The 14044-nt window shown below is 38.2% G+C and overlaps 1 protein-coding gene across 1 annotated transcript in view; it reads left to right on the top strand.

The window, feature by feature from the left end:
• ELOVL4 (ELOVL fatty acid elongase 4) overlaps positions 1 to 13396 on the top strand; it is a 36116-nt gene extending 22720 nt beyond the window's left edge. Inside the window, exons 2-6 of the mRNA XM_006143344.1 lie at positions 2695 to 2882; positions 3930 to 4010; positions 7365 to 7536; positions 9685 to 9812; positions 12506 to 13396. Coding sequence (XP_006143406.1) covers positions 2695 to 2882; positions 3930 to 4010; positions 7365 to 7536; positions 9685 to 9812; positions 12506 to 12781 — 845 coding nt within the window. The 3' untranslated portion in view covers positions 12782 to 13396. The remainder of the gene's footprint in view (positions 1 to 2694; positions 2883 to 3929; positions 4011 to 7364; positions 7537 to 9684; positions 9813 to 12505) is intronic.
• Positions 13397 to 14044: the final 648 nt, after the last annotated feature.

Genomic DNA, 14044 nt, shown 5'->3' with positions numbered 1-14044 from the left:
TGAGACTGTTTTTCACTTAACACTTTGAATATATTTTCCCATTCTTTCCTTGCTCGCATTGTTTCTGATGAGAGTTCTGATGTTAGCCTGATGGGATAACCTTTTCTTTTTTTTTTTTTGAGAAGTTTTTTGCTAATAGGGTGCGTGCACTCACCAGACAGAGAGACAGACAGACAGAAAGTGAGAAATCACCCCCCAGGGGGAACGACCACGTTGCAATCCCTTCTCCTCCATTCTCCTCTCAGGATCTTGGACAAGCACGCACATGTGCCTGGCATGAGTTTTAAGCCACCGGGTCCGGGACTCGAACCGTGGTTGACTACATGGGAGTCCAGAGACATAGACATTACGCTAACTGCTGGTCCCATACCTTTCTAAGTAACCTGATGTTTCTCTCTTGCCAATCTTAGTATCTTGTCTTTGTGGTTTTGGTCAATCTGGCTATAATGTGTCTTGGAGAAGATCTTCTTGGGTTGATTCTCTTAGGGGTACTTTCTAGTTCTTGGGTTTGGATATTTGAATGCCTCTCTAGATTTGGAAAGATTTCTTCTAGGATTTCATGGAATAAATTATCAATTCCCTTATTAGTTTTTTCACCTTTTGGGATACTGATTATCTGGATGTTTGGGCATATTTCTAGCATTTCTCATATAGTATTCTCATTTTGGGGGGTTATTTTCTCAGTATTTTTGGTGAATTTCTCTAGGTCAGAGGTTCTGTCTTCTACATCTCAGATTCCAAGATTCGATCTTCTGCATGGACTAATCTGCTTTTAATACTTTCAAGTGAGGTTTTGATTTCCTGTATTGCAGCCTTCATCTCTCACAGATCCATTTCATTCTTTTTTTTTTTTTCTTCTCCAAAGATTGAGACTTTATTGTGGGGGGGTTCCCACCTGGGACCCCACCCTCTTAATTAAAAAAGTGCATAGAAAAGAGGGGATTTAGAAACGTTTGTACAGATTGTACAAGAACTGCCTCACTTCCTGGAACTCACTGTCTCCTTTCTCCTGAACCTTCTGGAGTTCATTGTCTTTTCAGCTCTTGCATCTTGTTACATTTTTCTCTATGAATATTCTGGATTCTCTATCAGACATTTCCACAAGCTCTACTGTACTGTGTGCATGATGAAGGATTGTTCCTTTCACTTAGGGGAGACATTGTCTTGATATCTCATGTTTATTGTGCCTCTTTGGTGCTTTCTGGCAATTTTGTGACAAAAATCTCTTCTCTACTATGTTTTGCAACATGGTATCCACAGAAAGAGATTATGAGTTCAGATTTATAAAAAGAAGTTTCTTCCTTAAAGCAGGAGGTTCACTATGAATATTCTGAATTCTCTAACAGACATTTCCACAAGTTCCTCTGTACTGTGTGGATGGTGAAGGATTGTTCTTTTCTCTTAGGGGAGAGATATTGTCTTAGTTTCTCATATTTCTTGTGCCTCAGCAGTGGTTTCTGGTCATTCTATGACTAAACCTATCCTCCCCTTGTCTGAGTGTTTTGGGGGTCTAGAAGATGAGGTTTAGAGCATAGCTTTGGTCGCCTTGGTCACTGAACATGCCAGGACACACCTCCCCGTGGCCAGTCATCTTTAACCCTGGCCCAGATAAGTGCTTTTGTTTTATTTACCCGGTCTCGATATTTCTCTTCCATAGCAAAGTAAACAGGAAAAGCCAAGATGACAGATTCACGACTGCATTGTGTGTTAGTGACTTTCCCAGTAGAGCAAATCATAGTGGAGTCTTGAAATTCCTTTTCCTTACCAAAATAACAAATCGGAGGTATAAAGACCTTCCACTTCTCTAGGGACATGGCTGGAAAAAAATTTCTTTTTTATTTTTTTGCTGTAGGGCGTATGTGTTCTCTAAAGAGAGACAGACAGACACAGGGAAAATGAGAAATCACCCTCCACGGGGGAATGGCCATGCCACAATCCGTTCTCTCCATTTCTCCTCTCCTGATTTTGGGCAGCTGAGTCCATTTGCCTAGCATGCTTTTTAGGCCACCAGGTCCACGATTGGAACTGTGGGATCGCCACGCTTCTTTTTTTTTTAAGAGATTTTTGCTATAGGGTGTGTGTGCTCCCTCCAGAACCGGAAGTGGGGCCAGCTCTCATTAGCTTTTTTTTTGGAGAGGTTTTTGCTATAGGGTGCATGCACTCACCAGACAGACAGAGAGAGACAGAGAGATAGAAAGCGAGAAATCACCCCCCCCCCCAGGGGGGATGGCTATGCTGCAGTCCCTTCTCCTCCATTCTCCTCTCGGGATCTTGGGCACAAACACACACGCACCCAGCGTGAGTTTAAGTCACCAGGTCCGAGACTTGAACCACGGTCGACCACGTGGGAGTCCAGCGACATAGCCATTATGCTTACTGCTGGTCCCATTAGCTTTTTATCCCAAGCTTACCTCCTCTATTTTTAGTGAGCATCATTTCTTGTCTTTGGTCTCTATGTTTTCTGGATGGCATAATATGTGAAATAAGTAATTAAACTTAATTTTCAAAAGCTATTTGCCATAATCAGTCTTGTATCTTTGGTTTTTATGCCATGTATTTTTATCCTGACTCAAGGGACAGTGACCTGCCCTTGGTCCAATTAGTAAATTAAGTTGAAAAACTTGTAATTCCAAAAAAAATCACCTTATAAAACATTTATTGTCTAATGAATTTTATGTTATTTGTTCTTTCTAGATAAACGTGTGGAAAATTGGCCGCTGATGCAGTCTCCATGGCCTACAATAAGTATTAGTACTCTTTATCTCCTGTTCGTGTGGCTGGGTCCAAAATGGATGAAGGATCGAGAACCTTTTCAGATGCGCTTAGTACTCATCATCTATAATTTTGGGATGGTTTTGCTTAACCTTTTTATCTTCAGAGAGGTAGGTTTATTAAAGTTACTCTATAATAATTTTCGAGAGTTATTGGAAATTTAAAAATGAAAACATGTAAAACCATCTTTGTACATTTTTTACATGTTTTGTTTTGGGATAACAAAGATATGAAACAAAGTATTGGACAGAGTTGTAAATTTAAAATGGGATTTTGAATCAGACAGATTGGATTCTAAAATGATCTTTATTAGCTCTTCCTACACGGGAAGTTATTTAATATAGCCTCATTTTCTCCATCTATAAGAGGGAAAATACCTACTCTCTAAGGTTATCATCAGAATTTAGTAAGATAATTTTTGTATAGTATTTGGCATATAGTAAGAAGCTACCGAGTAGTAGAAACTACTAATTTATGATTCTGATTCAGCAGTTTCAGGTTTGGTAACCCATCAAAATATGCAGATGTGAATACTGATTTCAAGTTCAGTCCTGTTACATAATGTTATTGTATTTGGGATTGGAGCTAAAATGAATTAATTATCACATGACTTGCTATTAATTATTGTGTACTTTCCTGGGCACCAGCAAATCCTCCATGACATTTTGAAAGATAACCCTAAAGCTCCCCTGACATAGCCATGTTTTAAGCTGCCACGTGTAAGGAATTTCTTTCCTAAAACTCATTAAACTTCTAAATGATCCCAGAGAACTGACTAATTATGCTTGAAAAGTGAACGGTAACTCTTATTTTACAAAAAACTTTCATGGACAACATAGCATATAAAGTATGAACTTGATAAAAACTTTCATTTAATTTATTTGGATACCTTTATCTAATTTGTTAGCTATAGGCCACTCTGGATCAAGAACAAAAACCAGTTAAGGCAAGACAACTCTTAGATCTGAGTCATGGTAATAGACATTTCTTTTATTTCTACAAAGCAAATAGAGTTGATATCTCAGTCCAAAAGTTACATGTGGTTTTTAAAAGAAAATATTTCTTCTAAAATAATTTGAAAAATTCTATAATATTTGTTTTTAATGATGTATCTACTAAAACTTACTCCACCACATATTATTTCTTTTTTTCCTCAGTTATTCATGGGATCATATAATGCAGGATATAGCTACATTTGCCAGAGTGTGGATTACTCTAATAATGTTCATGAAGTCAGAGTAAGTACATTAAGAATATTGTTAATCAGTGGAAGTAATTTATAGGCCCTAGTCAGTGGAAAACATATGTTACTATCGTAGTAAAATTATACTGGTTTGTTTTGAGTCGGTAAAGCTATGCTTTCAATTTAAAAGTAAATAATTGAAAATTTGTTTTTATACCTACACTGTGTTCTTTTATTTGGTGGTGCAAGATTAAATATGTACTAGATTACCAGGATGCAGTGCCCCCCTTTTTTTTTTCTTTGGAGAGGTTTTTGCTACAGGGCGCATGCACTCGCCAGACAGACAGAGAGAGACAGAGAGACAGAAAGCGAGAAACCACCCCCAGGGGGGATGGTCACGCCACAATCCCTTCTCCTCCATTCTCCTCTTGGGATCAAGTCCCACGTGCCCAGCGTGAGTTTAAGCCACCGGGCCTGGGACTTGAACCGCGGTAGAGTACGTGGGAGTCCAGCAACATGGCCATTACGTCAACTGCTGGCCCTGCCCCCCATTTTTTAAAAAATAAATAAAGGAGGGTGCAGGTAAAGATATTATGTTATATTTCAGTTGTTTCTGTCAAGAACTGAAAATCATAAAAAGAGTCTAACTCTATTGTTAAGAAAGTCTGAGTGAGGCCAGCAGGTGGTACAGTGGTTAAGGAGCTGGACTCCTCTATGGCTGACTGGTTTAAGTCCCAGACTCGCTGGGTACAAGTGTGTGCATGCCCAAAATCCCAAGAGAAGAATAGAAGAGGAGGGAATGTGGCATGGCCATTTCCTTGGGGGGTGGTGGTGGTTTCTCACTTTCTCTCTTTCTGACTGGTGAAGCACACATCCCATAGCAAAAAAAAATCTCAAACAAACAAACAAACAAAAACTACATATAATATGAAACATTGTAATAATATAGACTGTAGCAGCCTCCCTTGAGAAAAATAGCTCTCTGGCATGGGGGTCAGACAGGTATTCCTCAAGACCTGAGATCGGATTGCTTCAATGTGCTTATTCTTATGACTATATCATCATTTCCCTGTTAGACGTTCAGACTGATGAGAAATCACCATGTCATTCATTCAGGCACTATATATCAAGTATCTGTTCTATGCAGACATTGTGTGGGGCACAGGAGACCCAGAGGTGAAAAGTCAGATGAGGGCCCTGCCTTCCTGGAGCCAGCAGGCCATTGAGGGAGGGAAGGCAGACAGTAATCACATAACAGATGGTTTAAAAGAAAAGAAACCCCATGACTGAGAGAGACCGAGGGGAGGCTACTTTATTTACATTTATTAGTAAGGGAGAAACTTTCATCTGATGACCATATTGCCAGAAATATCTCCTCGGCGGAGAGCTGACTTTTCTTGCTTATTTTGGAGGAAGGAAAAGGGAGAAGTGTTTGGCAAGCTTTCTTCTGGGAGTGTGCTTAGGACAAAACCCTTGGATAAGGCAACATGTTTTTAGGGTAAAGGTTCAAGAATACCACTTTGATAATTGTGAGTCTACCTCCTGACAAGCATAAACTTTCAGTTCTTTTTAAAAATACAAGCTATCGTGAGGACTGTAGTCTAGGAGGAGAAAAGACCCCTGAGATTTGCAACAGATTGCATTTGATGACTCCTTCCGGCTCGCCTCTCCTCTTAATGTTGAATGCAATAGAATGAGTCTTCCACTCAGAGGCTCATTTTTGGAGAGTTATATAACCAAGAAGAATCCCTCTCTCTTTGATATATAGCCTATTCAAAGATAGCTAACATAGTTGTAGGAACTATTTAGTGTTTTGTGAACCATGGTTGGTTTAGAGGCCCAGATGGGGAATGAGATGTGTATCTCTTCTAGATTAAGGTTGCTATTCTAACATAGTGATCATTACTTTATTTCAAAGTCATAATGTAATAGTGCTGTTGTCAGTAGTTAACTCGCAATAGCTCAAGTCTGTTGTCAACAAACCTCATCATTTTCAACAGTATTATTATTCAAACAAGCTCAGTAAATAATAATCGACCTGGAAATACATTAGACTTTGTATTTTAAATTTTGTCTTTTTCTTTCCTCACACTTCACTTTTGAAAAAACTCAAACGAACAAAATCCCCATGATATGCACAGATATGGGTATAAAATGAGAAAGGGGTTGGGATATTTAAAACACCCGAACCTCTCTGTGTATGAATTGGTCATGCCTCTAACACATGAGGGTTTATAGATAGATTTCAGTTATGTACCTGCCTTATTCGTTATTTGTACATAGAGTGTTATCATAAAACAAAAACAAAAACACTTGACTTCAAAGAGTTTATGTTTGGTTACTGTTACAATAGGATTCCTGTCAAATATTTAAAAACATGTATACAGGGAATTCCTTGGAAGCCATTCTGGGGGCTGCCTGATTAGCAGATCGTTTTTGCTTAATTAAACTCTGATAAATTAAAAACAAAGCAAAATGTATATGCAGAGGTCACCTCTTACTGGATCCTTAATCTCTGCATGTAATGTAATCTTTCTGCACCATATGGTGTCTTAATTAGAGCTCAGGAAAAGAAAAGACTTATTCATGTAAGCAGGATTATTTTTATGACCTAGGAAATATTGGTTGTTTTGGTTTGTTTCAATTTATTGTTAAGAAAATTTCATTTCCTGATACAAACTGCTCTGTTTGGATATTTACTCTGTTGAACATGTTAAGGTGAGAGACATGCTGACAGAGACCCTTCAAACTAGAGAAAGGGCCTGCAAGTTTAAGTATATGTAGCCAAAATATTTTTACAAAGTAACATCGCAGCTTCCCTACCAGATTGAAAAGTATAGGGGTATCAGTGTGTTTATAGCTCTGTACATGACTCTGTCAGGTTTTTTTTTTTTCTTTTTTGGAGAGGTTTTTACTACAGGGCGCATATGCTCGCCAGGAAGACAGAGAGAGACAGAGAGACAGAAAGTGAGAAATCACTCCCCTCGGGGGACGATCATGCCACATTCCCTTCTCCTCCATTCTCCTCTGGGGATCTTGGGCACGCATGCACACGCGCCCAGCATGAGTTTAAGCCACCGGGTCCAGGACTCAAACCGTGGTTGACTACATGGGAGTCCAGCTACATAGCCATTGTGCTAACTGCTGGTTCCTTGGCTCTGAGTTTGGTGCTGAGTGACATCCATCCATGTAGCAGACTGAACATTTTCTTTAAATTATTGGCACTCTGTAGATACAGCTTTAGACTATTTATTTTCCATTGAAAATTTTCCCCACAGATAGAGGCTTAGGTTTCAGAGCAAAAATCATTCCATGCCATGTACATTCTGTGTAGTGAAAATTCTTTTAGGCTTATTTACAAGTAGTAATATCTTAGTGTTTACAACATACGTTCCCTTTCTTTTCACAGATAGCTGCAGCGCTGTGGTGGTACTTTGTATCGAAAGGTGTTGAGTATTTGGACACAGTGTTTTTTATCCTAAGGAAGAAAAACAACCAAGTTTCTTTCCTTCACGTATACCATCACTGTACCATGTTTACATTGTGGTGGATAGGAATTAAATGGGTCGCAGGGGGACAAGGTGAGCAGTTTCAGAAACATATTTGCTTGTGTTAAATGATGAAAATGTGTTGGGTGGAAAGTAGAACCAGGAAATTTGACTCCTGGTTTATCATTTAACTTGCTTTCATTGTGAATCATTTCTGTATTCATTTTACTTTTTAAAAAATTGAAGAAGGTAAATTCTAACTTTTTATCACTGCTTTAACACCTAAAGATTTGCCCCCAGAGGTAAGCATAAACCAAACCTAAATGTAGACAATAATACTTTGATGAGGAAGAGTTGCAAAAGCAGGTTCAAAGGCTACCAGGATACCAAGACAACTGCTCTCACTCTAAAGATTCTATCTTCAGTGTAGCCCCAGGTCAGGCCTACTAATATAGGCCTTAAATGATCTTGTTGATTTTTTTTTTTTTAAGAGAGAGATTTTTACTGTAGGGTGCGTGCCCTCACCAGAGAGACAGAGAGAGGCAGAGAGATAGAAAATGAGAAAACACTCGCAGAGGGGATGGCCACACCACAATCCCTTCTCCTCCATTCTCCTCTCACGATTTTGGGCACACATGCACACACACCTAGCATGCGTTTAAACCACTAGGTCCAAGACTCAAACCACAGTCGACTACGTGGGAGTCCAGCAACGTAACCTTTATGCTATCTATTGGTCTCGATCTTGTTGGTTCTTATTCAAAGGAAAATTTATATAGCCTTGTTAATGTTAAAGAGGGTCTGAATTTGCAGCCTGGCCAAGATCTACCCCTAGTCTTTTCTGTTGCCTGTCAAGTAAGGGTGATTCACCTGTTGAACTAGAAAGGCCATTCGTCTAGTGAGGACCCAGGGTTCAGGTCATTATAGTGCAGCGTGGCCTTCTGTTCTCCATTGTCATGTTTCAGTAACTGACAGCTGAGAATTTGCACCTATAAAGTATTGTTCGAGACAGAATTTAAAACAATAAGTTAAAGTAAAACTGTATGATTTAAAAAGAAAATGAATAAATCACTTTATGACAAAATTTGCTATAATTATATCTATACTTTGATTGAATAGTCTGAAGAGAAAGAATGTCATTGAATTAGACTGGAATAACTCTGTAGAGCTATTCCTGTCCTCCTTTGCTTTTCACTGTTTGTTACCTATGGTCAACTGTAGTCCAGAAATACCGAATAGAAAATTCCAGAAATAAGTAACTCCCAAGTTTTAAATTGCATGCCATTCTACCCTGTCCCACCCAGGACATGATTCATCCCTCTGTTCATGGTGCCCATACTGTGTAGGCTACCCTCCAGTTAATCACTTAGTAAACAACTTGGTATCACAATGCTTGTGTTCAAGTAAGCCTTGTTTTACTTAATAATGGCCCCATAGCAAGAGAATACTAGGCCGAATAAATAAATTAAAGTTTATTATAACTATAAATGTATAGGTAAAAGCATAGTGTGTGGAGGATTTGGTACTATCTGTAACTTCAAGCATCATTTGAGTGGTCTTGAAATGTATCCCCAGTGTATGGGGGTGGGGGTGGGGAAAGGACAGATATATTTAGTAACTTAAGAAATAAGAGTTTTTTTTTGTTTTTTTTTTTTTTTTGAGAGGTTTTCACAGAGCTATATTTAGTAACTTAAGAAATAAGAGGTTTTTTTTTTTTTTTTTTTGAGAGGTTTTCACTGTAGGGCGCGTGCGCTCGCCAGACAGACAGAGAGAGACATAGAGACAGAAAGCGAGAAATCACCCCCCAGGGAGAAGAAATAAGAGTTGTTTTGTTGTAGTTATGTTAGTACATTTAAAGGCAATAATAGAACATTTACAAATCTATTTGAACACTTTCATGTACCATAATCTTTTCCCCATAAGAATAATAAAAATAAATAATACAGACAATAGTTCTGTATTAGGCCTACTAAGCTGACTGGAGTATCCCATTCAAAAACTTACCACTTCGAACATTTTTTACATTTGAACAGCGTACATTTTTATTTATATGGTGAAACCTCAAGTCTAAAATATCTAGCTTAATCCGAAGGGAAGACTTTTTATTAGTACTACTTTTAGGTATTTTATTCCTAGACTCAATTAAATGTTAAAAAAATAGTATAGACTGATTTTATATCTCAGTGATGTCTTACCTAATAACATTTTCTGTATCTTGCTATTATTTTCGTTTTTCTAAAGCATTTTTTGGAGCCCAGATGAATTCCTTCATACATGTGATTATGTACTCATACTACGGGTTGACTGCCTTTGGCCCATGGATTCAGAAGTACCTTTGGTGGAAACGATACCTGACCATGTTGCAGCTGGTGAGTTAAATGCTTCTCAAGTTTCTTCTGGTGAAAAACTGAAAATGTTTGAGTTTTCTTTACTGTAAAGTGCCAAGTAGTTTTAGATAGTTTTCTCCTACGCAGTTCACTATCCTCGATTATTGCAGTCAAGGCTGCTTGGCCTTAACCCCCCTATTCCTAGACTTACAGGTCACGACCACTTTCTTTTATAAAGCCCTGATAAGACAAGACATAGCACATGTTCCTCTAAGAGAAAAAAAATCTTAAAAAAAATCTGTGGAATGGATAGTTAAAGATCTAAATTTATCAAAAGGTACACAGATTCACATAGGACAAGAACATATCATAATTTATTTCCTTTGGCGACTAATTTTCATTTAAAATTCTGTTACCTTCCTTCTTCTTGTCCTTGCTTAAGCTTTCTATTTTTTGCTCCATTTTCAGTCCTTATTAACAGATCCCATGCATTGAGTATATAAAGTTGAAAAGAAGGCAAAGTCAAGGTAGGGACGGAGTAAAGGGAAAGAATAAGGACCAGAGAGTGCCTCTAATTCTCTAAAACACTGTCTTTGGAGAGCAGAGTTGGAGATGGTCACATGCCAGTCTTCAGACTAGGCAGTTTTCAGCACATTCCCTTAGTTGGACTTGCTGCAGCATCTGGGTGCATGTGTCGGTGTGACACAGAGCTAGGCCTTAGCTTGTCATCAAACCAAAAATCCAAAACCAACATCGTAGCTATTCTTCAAGCTTTAGAATGTCTTATAATTGCTTTAATCATAGTGTGTACACAGTTTTATCAGTGGAATCACATTTGGAAATATCATCCCTCTCTCACTTGCTAAACAGCTGGCAAACCAAACAGGAAAGACAACTCTTGGGGAATGCTGGGTGTGAAGGATTCATCTTTAACTAAAATGTAACCGGAAGCTTCCTCTAGTTTTTGTGTAAAGCTGTTTATACAGCTTGTGTAATTCATTTCAGTCATTAGTAAATGGTTCCTAGAAAATGGAGAGGTGACCAAAATTATGTGAGTTACTTACATTTCTTTTGCTGGAGCCTGTCTCTGGCTCTCCGTGGGGAGCGCTATACTTAATCACACCCTTATAGGCACACCCTTTTTTGGTGATGCAAGTTCTAAGAACCATTGTGAAACCAAAATTAAATTTGGATTTTTGTCATAGAAAATAGTAAAAGTTGTTTAATACAATATAAATTTCTGGCTTACTTAGACTAAATTATTTCAATAATAGTTAATATAATAAGTAATATCGATAATCCAGTTATTAAAAGAGAAACTGCTGGGATCAGCAGTTGATGTAATGGTTATGTCACTGGACTCCCATGTAGTCAACCATGGCTCAAGTCGCGGACCTGGTGGCTTAAACTCATGCTGGGTGCATGTGCGTGCGTGTCCAAGATCCCAAGAGGAGAATAGAGGAGAAGGGATTGCAGTGTGGCCATCCACCCTGGGGGTGGAGGTGATTTCTCACTTTCTGTCTCTCTGTCTGTCTCTGTCTTTCTGGTGAATGCACGCACCCTATAGCAAAAACCTCTCAAAATAAATAAATAAATAAATGAGAAACTGCAGTTGCCTCTTCCAAATAGTACATTGAATTTGTATTTCTAAGCCAGGCAGTAGTTCCTGTAAAAATATAACCCTGTTAATACCAGAAAATTCGTAATTCTTACATCATGAACCATTTATTTACTGATATGTCAGAATTTAAAGTTATTTCATTTTAAGCATCTAAATTTTAGCTTTTTTCCTTGTAAAAACTGTTAAAGTTGAAAATGGTTCTTTTTCCACTTATTCTCAAATATCTATTTTTTTAAGTTAAAAATTTCAACATAAAAATATTTATTTTTGAAGGATAGTGCTCATTCTTAGGCAAATTCACCTGTTTCTTATACATAAGATACAATGAGTCATTTGGTAAGTTCACTTTTGCAAGTGTATGTACCTGCTTGCTGACAATTAAGTGAAAGGAAATCAGTGTAAGATGCTGGATGGAAACAAAATTGAGAAGTCTGTATTACTATTAGTTTACTTTTCTAGGTCATTGCTTTCCTCTCATCAGGTAATAATATTCAGCAAATATTCTTTGAGTCTGGATACTGAGCCAGGGACTCAGGAATCATCAATGAGCAAGACAAAGCCCTACCTTCTGGAGGTATACTCTAGAGGAAAGACACTAAAAACTTCAACAAGTACAAAAGACAATATCAGTTAGTTATAATTGTTCTTTAAACAAACAGGTCACAAAAAGTCCTTTGATTTGCAAGATTGGGCCAGCTAAAGTTGCCAGGAGTCTGCCCTGGTGGAGACAGTGGCATTTGAGTTGTGACTTAAAGCCAGACACGGGAGCCAGGAAACTATTAAACTCTGAACATGTGACAAAATTTAGGCTTATGGTAGTTATGCAGGAGATTCTGATGGTACAGTCTTTTACTAATCAGATGAAATGTTTTAGTGCCTCGAGGTGGCATGGTGGTTAAGGTGTTAGAGTACACATGGCTGACTGCAGTTTGAGTCCCGGACCTGGCAGCCTGCTTTCTCACTTCCCTCTCTTTTCTCTGTCTCTTTCTGTAGCTCTATGGTCAAATTAAAATAAATGAATAAATTAAAATAATAATTCTTTAATAAAATAAGAACGATGCAACCTGTGACTGCTTTTTAAAAAAACGTACCACGCACTGTTGTTATCTTCCAGGTTCAGTTCCATGTGACCATTGGGCACACAGCTCTGTCTCTCTACACGGATTGCCCCTTCCCCAAATGGATGCACTGGGCTCTAATTGCCTACGCCATCAGCTTCATCTTTCTCTTTCTCAACTTCTACGTTCGGACATACAACGAGCCTAAGAAATCAAAAACTGGAAAAACAGCCATGAATGGTATTTCAGCAAATGGTGTGAACAAATCCGAAAAACAGCTAGTGATAGAAAATGGAAAAAAGCAGAAAAATGGAAAAGCAAAAGGAGAGTAAAATGAACTGGGTCTTCACTGTTGTTGACAGTGAGGAAACTCCCATGTCATAGAAAATTTCAGGGAAAACAGAAGCATAGAGGGCTTAGGGTGGGGAGAAAAGGCAAATGTGGTCTATGTAACCTTTAGACTGAGTTAAGTGTTAAATACAATACCCAGATGTTTTATTTATGAAGTTTTTATTTTAAAGATTTTTTTTTTTTTTAAATTAGCCTTGATGTCCAGACCAAAGCAATCATTCTGTGACTTTGGAGACTCCCTCTGCTCACATCCACCTGTCTAATGGATGCAATTTTTCATGTATCTTACACTCACTCATTTTTCAGTCTGAATTTTAGACAATGACAGAAATACAGTCTTTATGAATTTTTTTGGATCATTTACTGATACCTACAGACTAAAATCAGTTACACTTTTCTTATCCAGAGCTCGACATGGGAATATGTTTGAATTGGCACATTTGAAGTCATTTGCTGACCAGAATGGTCAAACCTCTCCTCCTCTAGTCAGAATATACCCTTTTGGTTGTAATTAAAATGATAAAATCTTCTGATCTCTATAGAATCTAAGAGGCTTGATGATGATGGTGTTGGTGAAAATAACCAAGAATTACAGTAAAATCAACTTCAACAAGTACAAAAGACAATATCAGTTAGTTATAATTGTTCTTTAAACAAACAGGTCACAAAAAGTCCTTTGATTTGCAAGATTGGGCCAGCTAAAGTTGCCAGGAGTCTGCCCTGGTGGAGACAGTGGCATTTGAGTTGTGACTTAAAGCCAGACACGGGAGCCAGGAAACTATTAAACTCTGAACATGTGACAAAATTTAGGCTTATGGTAGTTATGCAGGAGATTCTGATGGTACAGTCTTTTACTAATCAGATGAAATGTTTTAGTGCCTCGAGGTGGCATGGTGGTTAAGGTGTTAGAGTACACATGGCTGACTGCAGTTTGAGTCCCGGACCTGGCAGCCTGCTTTCTCACTTCCCTCTCTTTTCTCTGTCTCTTTCTGTAGCTCTATGGTCAAATTAAAATAAATGAATAAATTAAAATAATAATTCTTTAATAAAATAAGAACGATGCAACCTGTGACTGCTTTTTAAAAAAACGTACCACGCACTGTTGTTATCTTCCAGGTTCAGTTCCATGTGACCATTGGGCACACAGCTCTGTCTCTCTACACGGATTGCCCCTTCCCCAAATGGATGCACTGGGCTCTAATTGCCTACGCCATCAGCTTCATCTTTCTCTTTCTCAACTTCTA

This window comes from Tupaia chinensis, unplaced genomic scaffold (assembly GCF_000334495.1).
Source record: "Tupaia chinensis unplaced genomic scaffold, TupChi_1.0 Scaffold000097_1, whole genome shotgun sequence".
Taxonomy (NCBI): Eukaryota; Metazoa; Chordata; class Mammalia; order Scandentia; family Tupaiidae; genus Tupaia; species Tupaia belangeri.
The sequence above is the reverse complement of the archived record's forward strand: the minus strand, read 5'-3'. Positions and strand labels throughout refer to the sequence as shown.